This window comes from Pan troglodytes, chromosome 12, assembly GCF_028858775.2.
Source record: "Pan troglodytes isolate AG18354 chromosome 12, NHGRI_mPanTro3-v2.0_pri, whole genome shotgun sequence".
In the NCBI taxonomy this organism is placed as follows: Eukaryota; Metazoa; Chordata; class Mammalia; order Primates; family Hominidae; genus Pan; species Pan troglodytes.
This window is the reverse complement of record NC_072410.2, coordinates 94,540,452-94,554,244: the sequence shown is the minus strand read 5'-3', so window position 1 is coordinate 94,554,244 and position 13,793 is coordinate 94,540,452. Positions and strand designations below refer to the sequence as shown.

General features: G+C 41.8%; 1 protein-coding gene across 13 annotated transcripts in view; it reads left to right on the top strand.

The window, feature by feature from the left end:
• Positions 1–13,793, top strand: part of BABAM2 (BRISC and BRCA1 A complex member 2) — a 455,408-nt gene that overhangs the window by 419,076 nt on the left and 22,539 nt on the right. For 6 of the 13 annotated variants that reach the window (XR_010149587.1, XR_010149588.1, XR_010149589.1 and 3 more), the window contains one exon: positions 7,295–7,366. The exons of the other annotated variants lie outside the window; for them this stretch is intronic. Coding sequence is in view for 2 of the 6 variants with exons in the window: in XM_003308941.7 (XP_003308989.1) it covers positions 7,295–7,337 (43 nt within the window). In the remaining 4 variants the exon portion in view is untranslated. The remainder of the gene's footprint in view (positions 1–7,294; positions 7,367–13,793) is intronic. 13 annotated transcript variants of the gene reach the window in all.

Sequence of the window (13,793 nt, the reverse complement as noted above, 5' to 3'; positions counted from 1 at the left end):
ACCATTCTAGAGAGGATAAAGTAAGATCTCATGTTTTTAATTTACATTTCCTGGTGATAAATGATGTTGAGCATCTTGGCATGTGCTTATTGGCTTATCTCTTTCATGAAATGTCTGTTCAAATCTTGCCTATTTTTAATTTGGTTGTTAGTCTTTTTATTAATGAGTTGTATATATGAGTTTCTTTATATATTTGTCAGATATATTTTTTGTGAGTATCGTCTTTCAATCTGTGGCTTGCCATTTCATTTTCTTTTTCCTTTTTTTAATAGAGACAAGATTTCGCTATGTTGCCCAGGCTGGTCTTGAACCCTTGGGCTCAAGTGATCCTTGATCCTCCTGCCGCAGCCTCCCAAAGTCTTGGGATTACAGGTGTGAGCCACTATTCCTGCCCTTTTCATTTCTTAAGAGTGTCTTTTGATGAGCAGAAAATCTTCATTTTTAAAATGAAATCTGTTTTTTACGTTAATGCTCTTTGTATACTCAAAATTATTAGCCTACTAGAAGGTCATGAAGAAATTATCCTATGTTTTCTTCTAGAAGCTTTTGTTTTGATACATAGGCCTATGATCCATCTCAAATTAATTTTTGTATATGATATGAGGTAGATGCCAAGGTTAATTTTTTGTTCATATGTATCCAGATATTACAACACCATTTGTTGAAAATACTTTTCTTTCCCTGTTGAATTACCTTTACGTCTTTGTCAAAAGTCAATTAACCACATGTGAGTGGATCTATTTCTGGATACTCTATTCTGTTCCATTGATAGGTTTGTATACCAATATTTCTTGAAATCAGGAAAGGTATCCAAGCTTGTTCTTTTTAAAGATTGTTTTGGCTATTCTAGGTCCTTTGCATTTTTATATATCTTTTAGAATCAGCTTGCCAATTCCCACCTCTCCCCACTCCAACGCCCCCCCCCCCAAAAGCCTGCTGATCAACAAGGGAAGAATTGACATTTTTACAGTACTGAATCTTTTATAATACTGAATCAATGAACATGGTTTTATTTAGGTCTTTAGTTTCTCAGAAATTTTTAAAATATTTCAATGTAGAAATCTTGAAATATTTTTAAATGTTTTGCTTTTTCTTTTTTTTGAGACAGAGTCTTGCTCTGTTGCCCAGGCTAGAGTACCGTGGCGCAATCTTGGCTTACTGCAAACTCTGCCTCCCAGATTCAAAAGATTCTTGTGCCTCAGCCTCCTGAGTACCCAGGACTACAGACGTGTGCCACCACGCCCAGCTAATTTTTGTATTTTTATTTATTTTTTTGAGACAAAGTTTTGCTTTTATCACCCAGGCTGGAGTGCAATGGCATGATCTTGGCTCACCGCAACCTCCACCTCCCAGGTTCAAGTGATTGTCCTGTCTCAGCTTTCCTAGTAGCTGGGATTACAGGCGCCCGCCACTATGCCCGGCCAATTTTTGTGTTTTTAGTACAGACAGGGTTTTGGCATGTTGGCCAGTCTGGTTTCAAACTCCTGACTTCAGGTGATCCACCCGCCTCGGCCTCCCAAAGTGCTGGCATTACAGGCATGAGCCACTGCATTCCACCTGTTTTTGCTTTTATTGTAAATTATATAAAAATATAAATATAAAATATTTATAAATATATAAAAATGTAAACAAAATTTTTAAAAATTTATTTTCTAGTTTGTTGCTGGTATACAGGAATACAAATGATTTTTCTATACTGACATGGCATCCTGTGACATTGCTAAATTCACTTATTACTACTAAAATCTAATAGATTTTTTAAATAGATTTCTTATAATTTCTTTTTTCTTTTTTTTGGAGATGGAGTCTCACTCTGTCACCCAGGCTGGAATGCAGTGGCGTTATCTTGGCTCATTGCAACCTCACCTCCCAGGTTCTAGCAATTCTCCTGCTTCAGCCTCTCAAGTAGCTGGGACTACAGGCACACGCTGCCACACCAGGCTAATTTTTTTGTATTTTTTTTTTAGTAGAGACGGAGTTTTACCATGTTGCCCAGGCTGGTCTCGAACTCCTGAGCACAGGCAATCCACCTGCCTTGGCCTCCCAAAGTGCTAGGATTACAGGCATGACGGGATTTCACCATGTGGCCCAGGCTGGTCTTGAACTCCTGAGCTCAGGCAATCCACCTGCCTTGGCCTCCCAAAGCACTAGGATTACGGGCATGAGCCAGCACGCCCAGCCTGCAATTTCTTACATAAACAGTCACGCCTTATGCTAACAGCTTTACTTCTTTCCTTCCAATCTTTATGTTTTTCTGTTTCTTTTTCCACCTACTTGCACTGAATAGGACCTCCAGTACAATTTTTTACATAAGTGATAAGAGCAGAATCTAGCTGTATGTTTCTCTATTAAGGCTAATGTTGAGGTTTTACATAGATGTCTTTATCACGTTAAAGAAATTCTTGTATTACTACTTTGCTAAGAGGTTTTCTTTTTTTCTTGTTTTATCATGAATGGGTGTTGAATTCCATAGATTGCTTTTTCTGCATCTTTTGACATTGACATAATCGTGTGGTTTTTCTTTATTCTGTTAATGTGAATTACATTATTTAGTTTTTGCATGTTGAACCAACCTTGCATTCCAAAGATAAACCCTTCTCAGTCATGATTTTATCCTGTTTTATATTATTAAATTTGATTTGCTAAAATTTTAAGATTTTTACATCTACATTTATGAATGATATTGGTCTAAAATTTCTTTTCTTGTGTTTGTCCTTGTCAGGTCTTTGGTATCAGTACTATGCTGGCTTCATTAAATAAACTGGAAAGTATTCCTTCCTCCCTTGTTTTCTGAAAGAGTTTGTGCAGATTTAGTATTATTTCTTTCCAAATGTTTGGTAGGGTTTCCTTTGTGCAAAAAATATTTAGTGTCTTTAGTAAATGTAGGGATATTCAGATTGCTGTATTTCTTCTTGTGTTCATTTTAGCAAGCTAGGTTTTTTAATAAGAAATTGATCCATCATGTCTAAGTTGTCAAAGTGATTGGCAATACATTGTTTCTAATGTCTTCCTTTTCAAGTTTCTTAGAGTAGAAGCTTAGGTCACAATTTTAATCCTTTTTTCTTTTTTAATATAAAATTACTTTCTACAGATTGCTTAAGCTGCATTCCACAAAGTTTTGTATGTTATTTTTCATTATTATTTTATTAGAAATATTTTCTGATTTCCCTTGTGATTTCTTCTTGAACCATGGGTTATTTATAGTTGTGCTTCTTGAATTTCAAGTGTTTAGAAAGACTTTTCTAAATATCTTATTGATTTATATTAATTCAGTTTTGGTCAGAGATCATAACCTGTATGATTTCAAGCCTTTGGAATTTGTTGAGAATTGTTTTGTAGACCAGCATGTGATCTATCTTGATAAATATTCCATGTAAACCTGAAAAGAATGTGTGTCCTGCAGTTTTGGGGTATAGTGTTCTATATATACATTAACTAAGTTAAATTACTTGTTAGTGTTATTCAAATCTTTTAGCTCTTTACTGGTTTTTTATGTCTATTATATCAGTTATTGAAAGGAGCTATTAACATTTTCACCTGTGGGGTTTTGGATTCGTCTGTTTCTCCCCTTAGTTCTGCTAATTTTTACTTTTTATATCTTAAAGCTTTATTTTTAGATACATATTTAGAATTGTTAGGTCTTCTCAATAACTTGGTCCTTCTATCATTATGAGATGACTCTCTTTATTTCTGGCAATATTCTTTGACTTGAAATCTGCTCCATTTGATATTAAAATTGTTACACCAGCTTTCTTCTGTGTATTTTTTGCATGGTATATATTTTTTTCATCCTTTCTTTATCCTGTCTGTGTCTTTATATTTGAAAGAAACCTTTTGTAGACCTTGGGTTTTTTAATGTAGTCTTAACATGTCTGCCTTTTAATTGGAGTATTTCTTTTTTATTTTTTTATTTTTATTTTTTTTTTGAGACAGAGTCTCACTCTGTCGCCCAGATTGGAGTGCACTGGTGTGACCTCGGCTCATGGCAACCTCCACCTCCTGGGTTCAAGCAATTCTCCTGCCTCAGCCTCCCGAGTAGCTGGGACTACAGGCTCGCGCCACTATTGCCTGGCTAATGTTTGTATTTTTAGTAGAGACGGGGTTTCACCATGTTGGCCAGACTGGTCTTGAACTCCTGACCTCATGATCCACCTGCCTTGGCCCCCCAGAGTGCTGGGATTACAGGCATGAGCCACCACACCTGGCCTTTTTTTTTTTTTTTTTTTTTTTTTGAGACAGAGTCTTATTCTGTCACCCAGGCTGGAGTGCAGTGGTGTGATCTCGGCTCACTGCAACCTCTGCCTCCCGGGTTCAAGTGATTCTCCTGCCTCAGCCTCCCAAATAGCTGGGACTATAGGCGCACACCACCACACCTGGCTATTTTTTATATTTTTAGTAGAGACGGGGTTTTGCCATATTGGCCAGGCTGGTCTCAAACTCCTGACCTCAAGTGATCCACCTGCCTTGGCCTCCCAAAGTGCTGGGCTTACAGGCATGAGCCACCACACCTGGCCTTAATTGGAGTATTTCATTTATTTATACATTTAATATAAATAATAAGCTTACTGGGTTTAAGCCCTACAGTCTTGCTATTCATATTTTTGGTTTGGGTTTTTTTTTTTTATTCCTTTGTCCTTTTCTTCCTGTATTCTTTCAGTTTATTAAAGTATTTTTTAGTTTACCATTTTCTCTTCTGTTGGTGTGTTAGCTATATTTCTTTGTATATTTTAGTCATTTATACATTAAAAATACACCGTTAACTTATCACAGCCTACCGTGAATTAATATTATAATGCTTCCTGTATAAACAGTGTAATTATCTGTGTACCTTCTATTTATCTTTGTGCTATCATATTCACACACTTTCAGTCTTCGTATTTTATGAATTCCACAATACATTGTTATTACTTTGGCTTTTAATAGTCAACTAACTTTTAAAGAATTCAAGAAAAAAAGAAAAATTACCTTCCATCTTATTCTGTAGTTTTTCAATAAATGTAATAAATAATCATTTCCTCTAAAAAAAAAAAAAACCTATTTAAAATTACTTCCTCCAAATAAGCCGTCAGAGTGACCATATCCAGCCTATAGGCAGAGGACATTGAAATTGGCAGTCATCAAGAAAAGAAAATGATACCTACATGACATCCAGGTGCCTCTGTCTGCCCTGTGGACTTCATTCACAGTGGCCCCTCACACACTTTTATGGGATTATCAGCTGCAGCCCTTCAAGGGTTATAATGCAGAAATTCTTAGTAGGCCTCATACAGATTATAAAAACTGAGGCTCAGAGTGATTAATTGACTTTGCCAAGGGCACACAGCTGGCTTCTAGAGGAGTGAGGGCTCAACATAGGTCCTCATTTTCACATTATGGCACCAAAAGTGAAAAAAGTTCTTGCCCCTCCCAAAGCTGAAGCCAAAGCGAATGCTTTGAAGGCCAGGAAGGCAGTGCTTAAAGGTGTCCACAGCCACAAAAAGAAGATCCAATCCACACATCACCCACCTTCCAGTGGCCCAAGACAGTGTGGCTCTGCAGGCAGCAGAAATATGCTTGGAAGAGCACTCCCAGGAGAAACAAGCTTGACCAATAATTCATCATCAGGTTCCCCCAACCACTGAGTCAGCCATGAAGAAGATAGAAGACAACAACACAACTTGTGTCCATTGTGGATGTCAAAGCCAACAAGCACCAGATCAAACAGGCTGTGAAGAAGCTCAGTGACACTGCTGTGGCCAAAGCCAACACCCTGATCAGGCCTGATGGAGAGAAGAAGGCATATTGGGATCATCTAAACTGAATCCAGCTAGTTGATTCTATGTATATGTCTTTTCACCATTTAAAACCAAAACAAAAGCATAGGTCCTCTGACCCTTCTGCACATCCACACCCAGGCAGACAGAAACAGTTCCATACTCTTTTCACCATGTGTCTGAGGCTCTCTTCTCATACAGAGAGGAAATGCATGAGGCAATGAAGAGCACTGACCATAAAGTCAAGACATAGCTGGGTTTAAACCTGTCTCTGCCACTCACAGGCTATGTGACTTTGGGCAAATTCCTAATTTCCCTGAGTCTTTGTTTCCTTGTCTATAAAATGGTGAAGCCTACTTGAGAGGGTTATGATGGGTATCACATGGGGTGTATGATTTTCTGTGTTGCTAATTTTAAAAATATCATAAGTTAACCCTTTTAAAACACCACTAATTATTAATCTCACAGTTTCTGTGGGTTAGGAGTCCCACTCAAGATGCCTGGGTTCTCAGTTCGGGGTTTTAGGCAACTAAAATCAAGGCTTTGTCTGGGTCTGTGATCTCACCCCTGAGGCTTCTGCTCCTCCTTCAAGCTCTTTCAGTATGTTGGCAGAGTTCAGTTCCTTGTGGTTGTAGGACTGAGGCCCCTGTTACCTTGCCGCTGTCAACTGGAGACCACCCTCAGCAACTAGAGGCTGCGTGCGTCCTCTGCCATGTGGTCCCCTCCATTTTCAAGCCAGTAGTGGTGCGTCAGATCCCTCTTATATTTTGAATCTCTGCCTTCCATATGTCTTCTGCTAGTCACAGATTTAAAGCCTCCCTGTCTTAAAGTCATCTGTGCCATATAACAAAACCTGTTTACCAGAATGAAATCCATCATATTCACAATCCTGGGGATTACACAGAAGGTGGAGAATCTTGGGGGTCACGTTAGAATTCTGCCTACTACGTGGGATAATGTCAGTGAATTGTCCAGCATAAGGTCTGGCATATGGTTAAGAATTTGATCATTTTTAGCTATCAGCAGCAACATCCCTAGAGAAAAAGAGGAGATTTTTAAATTAAAAGCAGAGTCAATATTGATACCATCATATGTACCCCAGTAAACAGTCCCTTAACCTCGGTGACTTGGCTAGAGTTCCCAAAGTTTAAGGCCACCCCATTAATGGACTGTCATCCCCTGTGGTTGTATCTTCTTGGTACCAGCACAACCAGCTGAACCAACCTCATCTCAGCTGAACTCCCCACAAGAGAGATGAGGGAGTTTTCCAGGCCCAGGCCAACATAGCTCTGGTGATCAGAGCCCCCGAGAAGACAATAAAGTCAGTGCTGGTGAGCGACACAGGAATTGGGGACTGAGGTCACCAAGGCCTTCCATTCCGCACGAGCAAGCTCACCCGTCCCTCCTGGGCCTTTTCCTTATGGGGTTTAGAAGTAGAGCTGTGAAGAGAAAAGCAAATCATATAAATAACGTGGAATTATTGGATCCTTGAACCCTTTTGAAAAGTATCTTAAAGGGATTTGGTTTGTTTTTCCTTACAGAAGAGAGAGCAACAGAGATGGGGAGGAATCCAGCTCTGCCTGACATCCAGGCATCCTCTCCAAATTGCATAGGTCAGTGAGAACGTGTTATTTATTAGAACCTGACATCTGTTGCAGTGAAATGATAAGCTCCATTAGAAAGCCTGGCCATCAATTACTGCCAATACAGCCCTCATCCCAGAGGAAGCCACTCACCATCCTCTCAGCCTGTGCAGACCAGGCTGCACCAGGCACGGAGTGTTTACAGCCCAGCTCAGCCTCCTGGCTCCCCTGGGGGAGGGGCAGCAGGTAAATCCCTTCTGCAAGTCCCCTCAGGCCATCTCTCCCCAGGCCCTCCATCTGTATTCCTTTGGTTCCACTGGAAGCTTCTCTGAGAGCAGTTTTAAAGACTGCACCTCCTGTTTATCCTGCTTTCTCAGTGGAAAACAGTTAGGGCTTTTGTTCTGGCCTCAGTCACACAAGCCAGAAGAAGCTGCACTGAACTCAGCTTATCAGGATAGTCACACAGAAAGAGTAACTGGGCTGGGCGTCGTGGCTCACACCTGTAATCCCAGCACTTTGGGAGGCCGAGGCAGGTGGATCACCTGAGGTCAGGAATTCAAGACCAACCTGGGAAACATGGTGAAACCCTGTCTCTACTAAAAATACAAAAATTAGCCAGGCATGATGGCGGGCGTCTGTAATCCCAGCTACTCAGGAGACTGAGGCAGGAGGATCACTTGAACCGGGGAGGCAGAGGTTGCAGTGAGCCAAGATCGTGCCACTGCACTCCTGCCAGGGTGACAGAGCAAGACCCCATCTCAAAAATAAAAATAAAGAAAAAAAGAGTAACTGGAAGGTCAGCACATCTTTGTCAGGAAAATTAACTCAGGTGTGCCCTTTCAAGAACAATTGAGTGGGCTGGGCGCAGTGGCTCACGCCTGTAATCCCAGCACTTTGGGAGGCCGAGGCAGGTGGATCACAAGGTCAGGAGATCAAGACCATCCTGGCTAACATGGTGAAACCCTGCCTCTACTAAAAATACAAAAAATTAGCCAAGTGTGGTGGTGGGCACCTGTAGTCCCAGGTACTTGGGAGGCTGAGGCAGGAGAATGGCGTGAACCCGGGAGGCGGAGCTTGCAGTGAGCCGAGATTGCGCCACTGCACTCCAGCCTAGGTGACAGAATGAGACCCTGTCTCAAAAAAAAAAAAAAAAGAACAATTGAGTGTTCAAGCTTGGGTTCCAATTACCCCGCCAGCCACTGGGGAAGTGTTTGGGATCACCAAGGAGAGCAACTTCCTTGCTTGTGAGTTAGGGTCACGTATTCTCTTTCCTGGAAAAATAGACAGATGTCCTATAGAGTTAGAAAGGAAAGGGTAGAAAGCTGGTTTGGGATTTTTATGACAAACCATAGTAGGAACATATGCTATTAATGGAATCAGAGTTCCTTTTGAACAGCTGGGGGAAGAAACATACAGTAAGTCAAGAAAAAGCAAAGGATAGTGGCCTGGGAGTCAAGTGACCTGGGTCTCATCTAGGGACCATTATTAATTTCCTTCGTGATCGTGGAAAAGACACGTCACCTTTCTGGACTTCAGTACCCTCCTCTGAAAGTACTGGGCTAGTACCCACCTGGTAATCACTAAGCTCTAATATATTTCTGGAATTTTAAGTGAAAATTGTTTAAGGTAGCTGAGCATACTTTTTTATTCATGTTGAGAAACTTCCATCTCTGTTGCCGGAGGTCTACTAAATGGAATTAAGTACACCGTGTACGTGATGCCTTTTTGTACAGCTCGTATCTGATATTTATAGAACACTTCAGTTGCAGAACGTGCACACATATGCCCTGAACACACACCCAATAAAATAATTCTAGATGCAATACGTTTTCAGATGTCAAGTTAAAACAGCTTCTTAGGAATTAGGCTTGACTGTTCAGATGTGTGTGTTAGTTTATGACAGGTGCCGCCAGGGCTGCTCAGGGCTGTCATGAGTGATGTGGAGTCCAGCCAAGGCAGGAGGGCCAAGCCGCTTGTTTCTATCACTTCTCATTAAGGCATGAATTCTAGAAAAAAGGGAAGCATCAAAGAACCATCAGGATTGTCCATTGTGTGCATATCATAATGACAAGCAGAGGCCTTGCTTCTGCAGAAACAAGATTCTGTCTTGTCTTTTGTCAGATCATTCAGCACAAGGGCCACCTGTGAAAATGAACTAGATTCATGCCTTATTAAAGTAGAGGATTTACAGAGGTGAGCAAAAATGGGAAGCAGGTACCATCCAGCTCATTATATACAGAGTATGTACAAAGCACTGGAGACTACCACACACACGTATTTTGAAGAGCCCCAACTCAAAGCCTACTGATTGATTTCTGGAAGGGTCTGTCACTCCTTGAGATTCCATTCTGACAATGAGGCTATCTATGGCATTAACTACTCAGAAGACTGAGTACAACTCAGAATTACAAAGCAGGAAGTTACGTAGTTCTTCTAAAAATCAAAACCAAAATTTAGAAAACTCACTGGGGCAGTTACCTCTACTCCACTGTCCTGCAAAATCCACAACCAACAGCAGAGATAAGTTGGGTGACTAAGTAGGAATGCATCCTGGGAAGTTAAGTGTGACAGTGGGGGCCAGTCACAGAACATGGAACATGGAAGGAACTTTAGAGATCATCTAGTACTGCCAGGTCTAAATATGGTAAGCATTAACTATTGTGATAGACATTCAATGAAATAATCGATATAGACCTTTAAGCACAGTGATTGGCATAGAGTTGACTTTCAGTTCATCATTTTCATTTCCTAGAAGAATTTGTGCAAGGCATACAGTATCAAGATTAGAACCCTATGCCCCTGATTACTGGTCCAAAGCCCAGCCCAAGCCACCTCTGACCTCCTACGTTTCCCCTCTTTCCTGCTCCCTTGCTCACAGGAGCAGCACAGAATCATCAAGGGCAGGAGTTTAGCCTGCACCACGTACACATCCACCTACCCGTGGAGTGGCCTGGCATGGGTGCCTTCTTCCTAGTGGCTCACCCAGGAGGCTGAAGGCCTCTGTGCCCATGGGGAAAACCCAGGGTGTTTGTGAGCAGAAATAACCCTACTGAGAGTCTAAAAACCAAGTACTTTTAAGAGAAGGTAACATGCTTCTGTGGCCAAACTTATTACTAGCGTCTATGGGCAAAAGAGAAGGAGTATTGTAATGGAATGCGCCAAAGGAAAGACATCACTTTACTGCTATCTCCAAAGCAGCAGGGAGGCTGCACATTGAGAAGAGGATAGAAAATTCCAGTGACTCCTGTTTTCCCAGACAGACAGAACCTCTGGCACTTAGTCATGCCTAATGGAAAATCGAAGCCAAGAAAGCAGAAGTGGGGTGGGGGTGAGCTAGGGTAGTCTGTAATCCAAAGTCACTTCTGAGGAAAAAAAGTAGTTTGTTTGTCTCCTTGTGTGCCATGAGTGGGCAGGGCTGAGTTGCCAGGTAGCGGGGCCTTGACACTCGGAAGAACAGCCTTTAGAGCAGCCATGATTGTGAGAATTGGGCAGAACAGTGGTTTCCTAGTTGATCCAGAAGCAACTAGTAAGCCTACAGTCTGTGTGTAGCTGCAGTGAAGTTACTGCTAAATCTCTTCAGCAAACGTGTAAGAGCTCACTATATGCAGAATATGTACAAAGCACTGAAGACTAACACACACACATTTTGAAGAGCACCAACTCGAAGCCTACTGATTGATTTCTGGAATGGTCCATCGCTGCTTGAGATTACATTCTGACAGTGAGGCTGTCCACGGCATTAACTACTCAGCAGACTGAGTACGGTCCGAATTGCAAAGCAGGAAGCTATGTAGTTCTTCTAACAATCAAAATCAAAATGTAGAAAACCCCAGTTTTGCATTATTGATCATTTGGGAGACTGGATAATCCTTAAACTGTCATTATTCCAGGTATCCAGAAAAGTGAGCATTACAGGAACATGCATATAAAGGCAAGATCATGTATTTTCTCAGAATAAACAATGGGTCACCCAGTGCCTCCTAATCACCTTACAGACAATAAGAATTGTAAAATGTATTGAATAATTACAGTACACCAGCATAGCTCTAAGTGCTTTATGTTTTTTAATTTCTGTAATTCTCGTAACAACCTTATGAGCTAGGTACTGCTATTACACCTATTTTACGGGTTATGAAATTGAGGCCTTGCAAAAGGAAGGGACGTATTCAAGGTCACAGAGTCACTTAGTGTAGGAACTGAGCATATACCTTGGCTTTCCCAACTTTTAGATTGGTTTCGTACTGCACCACCTCTTTTCCTCAGATTAATGGTCTGAGTTATCCCAAATTCACCAGGCAGCTGAGCTCAGCTCTCTGTTTAGAACTGCAGGGTCTAGGCTGTTTGCCTTGGTTGACACTCAGGTTTGGCATGCCCCAGTGTGGATTTGTAGTGGCTAACATTTAATTAGATTTTGCCCAGATCACTAGCCTAGATCACTTTTCCCATTCATTCATTCAGCAGATGTTTATTGAATTCAAACTAGGTGTTAGGTACGATGTTAAGTGATGTGTAAGATACAGTCCCTGCTTTCAGTGAACTAGAGGAGGGATGAGAATTGCACATAGATTCTTCTCTTTAAGGTGGCAACGTGCAGGGAAAGAGCACTAGGAGTCAAGGAAAGAAGATTATGTCTGTTTACTGGGACCCAGGAAGCTGAAATTGGAGGCTGGGTAGATTTTGATGTGCAGAGAGGGGAGGACACTCCTCCAGAGGAAACAGAGTGCACAAAGGCCCAGAAGATGGGAAGCATGGGGGTTCCAGGAGGTATGCCGGTGTCCACTGAAGACAAGAGCAGTAGATAAGGCAGGAAAGAAAAGAAAAGAGAAAAGAAGGAAGGTGGGGAGGGAGGGAAAAGAAAGAAAGGAAAGAGAGAAGGAGAGAGAGAGAAGAAAGAAAGGGAAGGGGAGGGGAGGGGAAAGGGGGGAGGGAAGGAAGGAAGGAGAGGAGAGGGGAGAGGAGGGGAAAAGGGGAAGGGAAGGGAGAGAAGGAGAGGGGAGGAGATATGCAGGGTACAGAGAACATGCCCTCTGGAATCAGACCAGCTGGAATTCAAGTCCTTGTTCAACCACTGTCTAGTAGAGTTTTTTGTTTGTTTGTTTGTTTGTTTTTAAATCTCTGTGGGCCTTGGCTTTCTCACAGAGGATTGTGAGTGTTAAATGCTGAAATGATTGTAAAATGCCTGGCACATTGTTGGTGTTCACCATGCTAAAACATTTTATCTTTTTTTTTTTTTTTTTTTTTTTTGAGACGGAGTGTCGCTGTGTCTCCCAGGTTGGAGTGCAGTGGCGCGATCTCGGCTCACTGCAAGCTCCGCCTCCCGGGTTCACGCCGTTCTCCTGCCTCAGCCTCCCAAGTAGCTGGGACTACAGGCGCCCGCCAACACGCCCGGCTAATTTTTTGTATTTTTAGTAGAAACGGGGTTTCACCGTGTTAGCCAAGATGGTCTCGATCTCCTGACCTCGTGATCCGCCCGTCTCGGCCTCCCAAAGTGCTAGGATTACAGGCGTGAGCCACCGCGCCCGGCCTTATCTTTTTTTTTTCTGTAGGCAGTAAGGTATTTCTTTGTGTGTGTGGTTTTTTTTTTCTTTTCTTTTCTTTTCTTTTCTTTTCTTTTCTTTTTAGAGACAGAGTCTCACTCTGTTGCCAGGCTGGAGTACAGTGGCGCAATCATAGCTCACTGCAGACTTGAACTCCTGGGCTCAAGCAATCCTCCCACCTCAGCCTCCCAAGTAACCAGGATTACAGGTCCATGCAACAGCACTGGGCTGATTTTTTTTTTTTTTTTTTTTTTTTTAGAGGTGGAGTCTCGCTATGTTGCCCAGGCTGGTCTTTAACTCCTGGGCTCAATCAATCCTCCCATCTCGACCTCACAAAGTGCAGGGATTACAGGCATAAGCCGCCTCACCCAGCCAGGTTTTTTGTCAGTTTACAAATTACATATTGGTATAATGATCTGCTTTGGTGTTGATATGTAAATCATAATAGATCCTTCTTGGCCTTGGAAATATTAATAAACACAGTCAAAAACTAAGGGTCATGCTCATGGAACACTATAAAGGAATGTTTGGCTTGGGTTCTTTCACCCCTTCTTTGCCACCTCCATGTCCAGGGCTTTTAGAGAACCCACTCTGGATCTTCAGAGTTAGGATTGCCAGATTTAGCAATTAGAAATGCAACATGTCCAGTTACACTTAAATTTCAAATAAACAACAAATAATTTAGTGTAAGTATGCCCCATGCAGTATTGAGGACATACTTACACTAAAAAGTCATTTATCTGACATTCAGATTTAACAAGGCATCCTGTATTGAGGAGCAGGTCAGCAATCAGCCAGAACAAACCTGTTCCCCATATTTGGGGAAGGAGGCTCACCTGCCTGCTAGCCTTGTCTCTCGGGTGATAAAGGCTCCACGCAGCAAGGCTTTGAGTAGGGCCTTCAAATCACTTCCTGGGTAG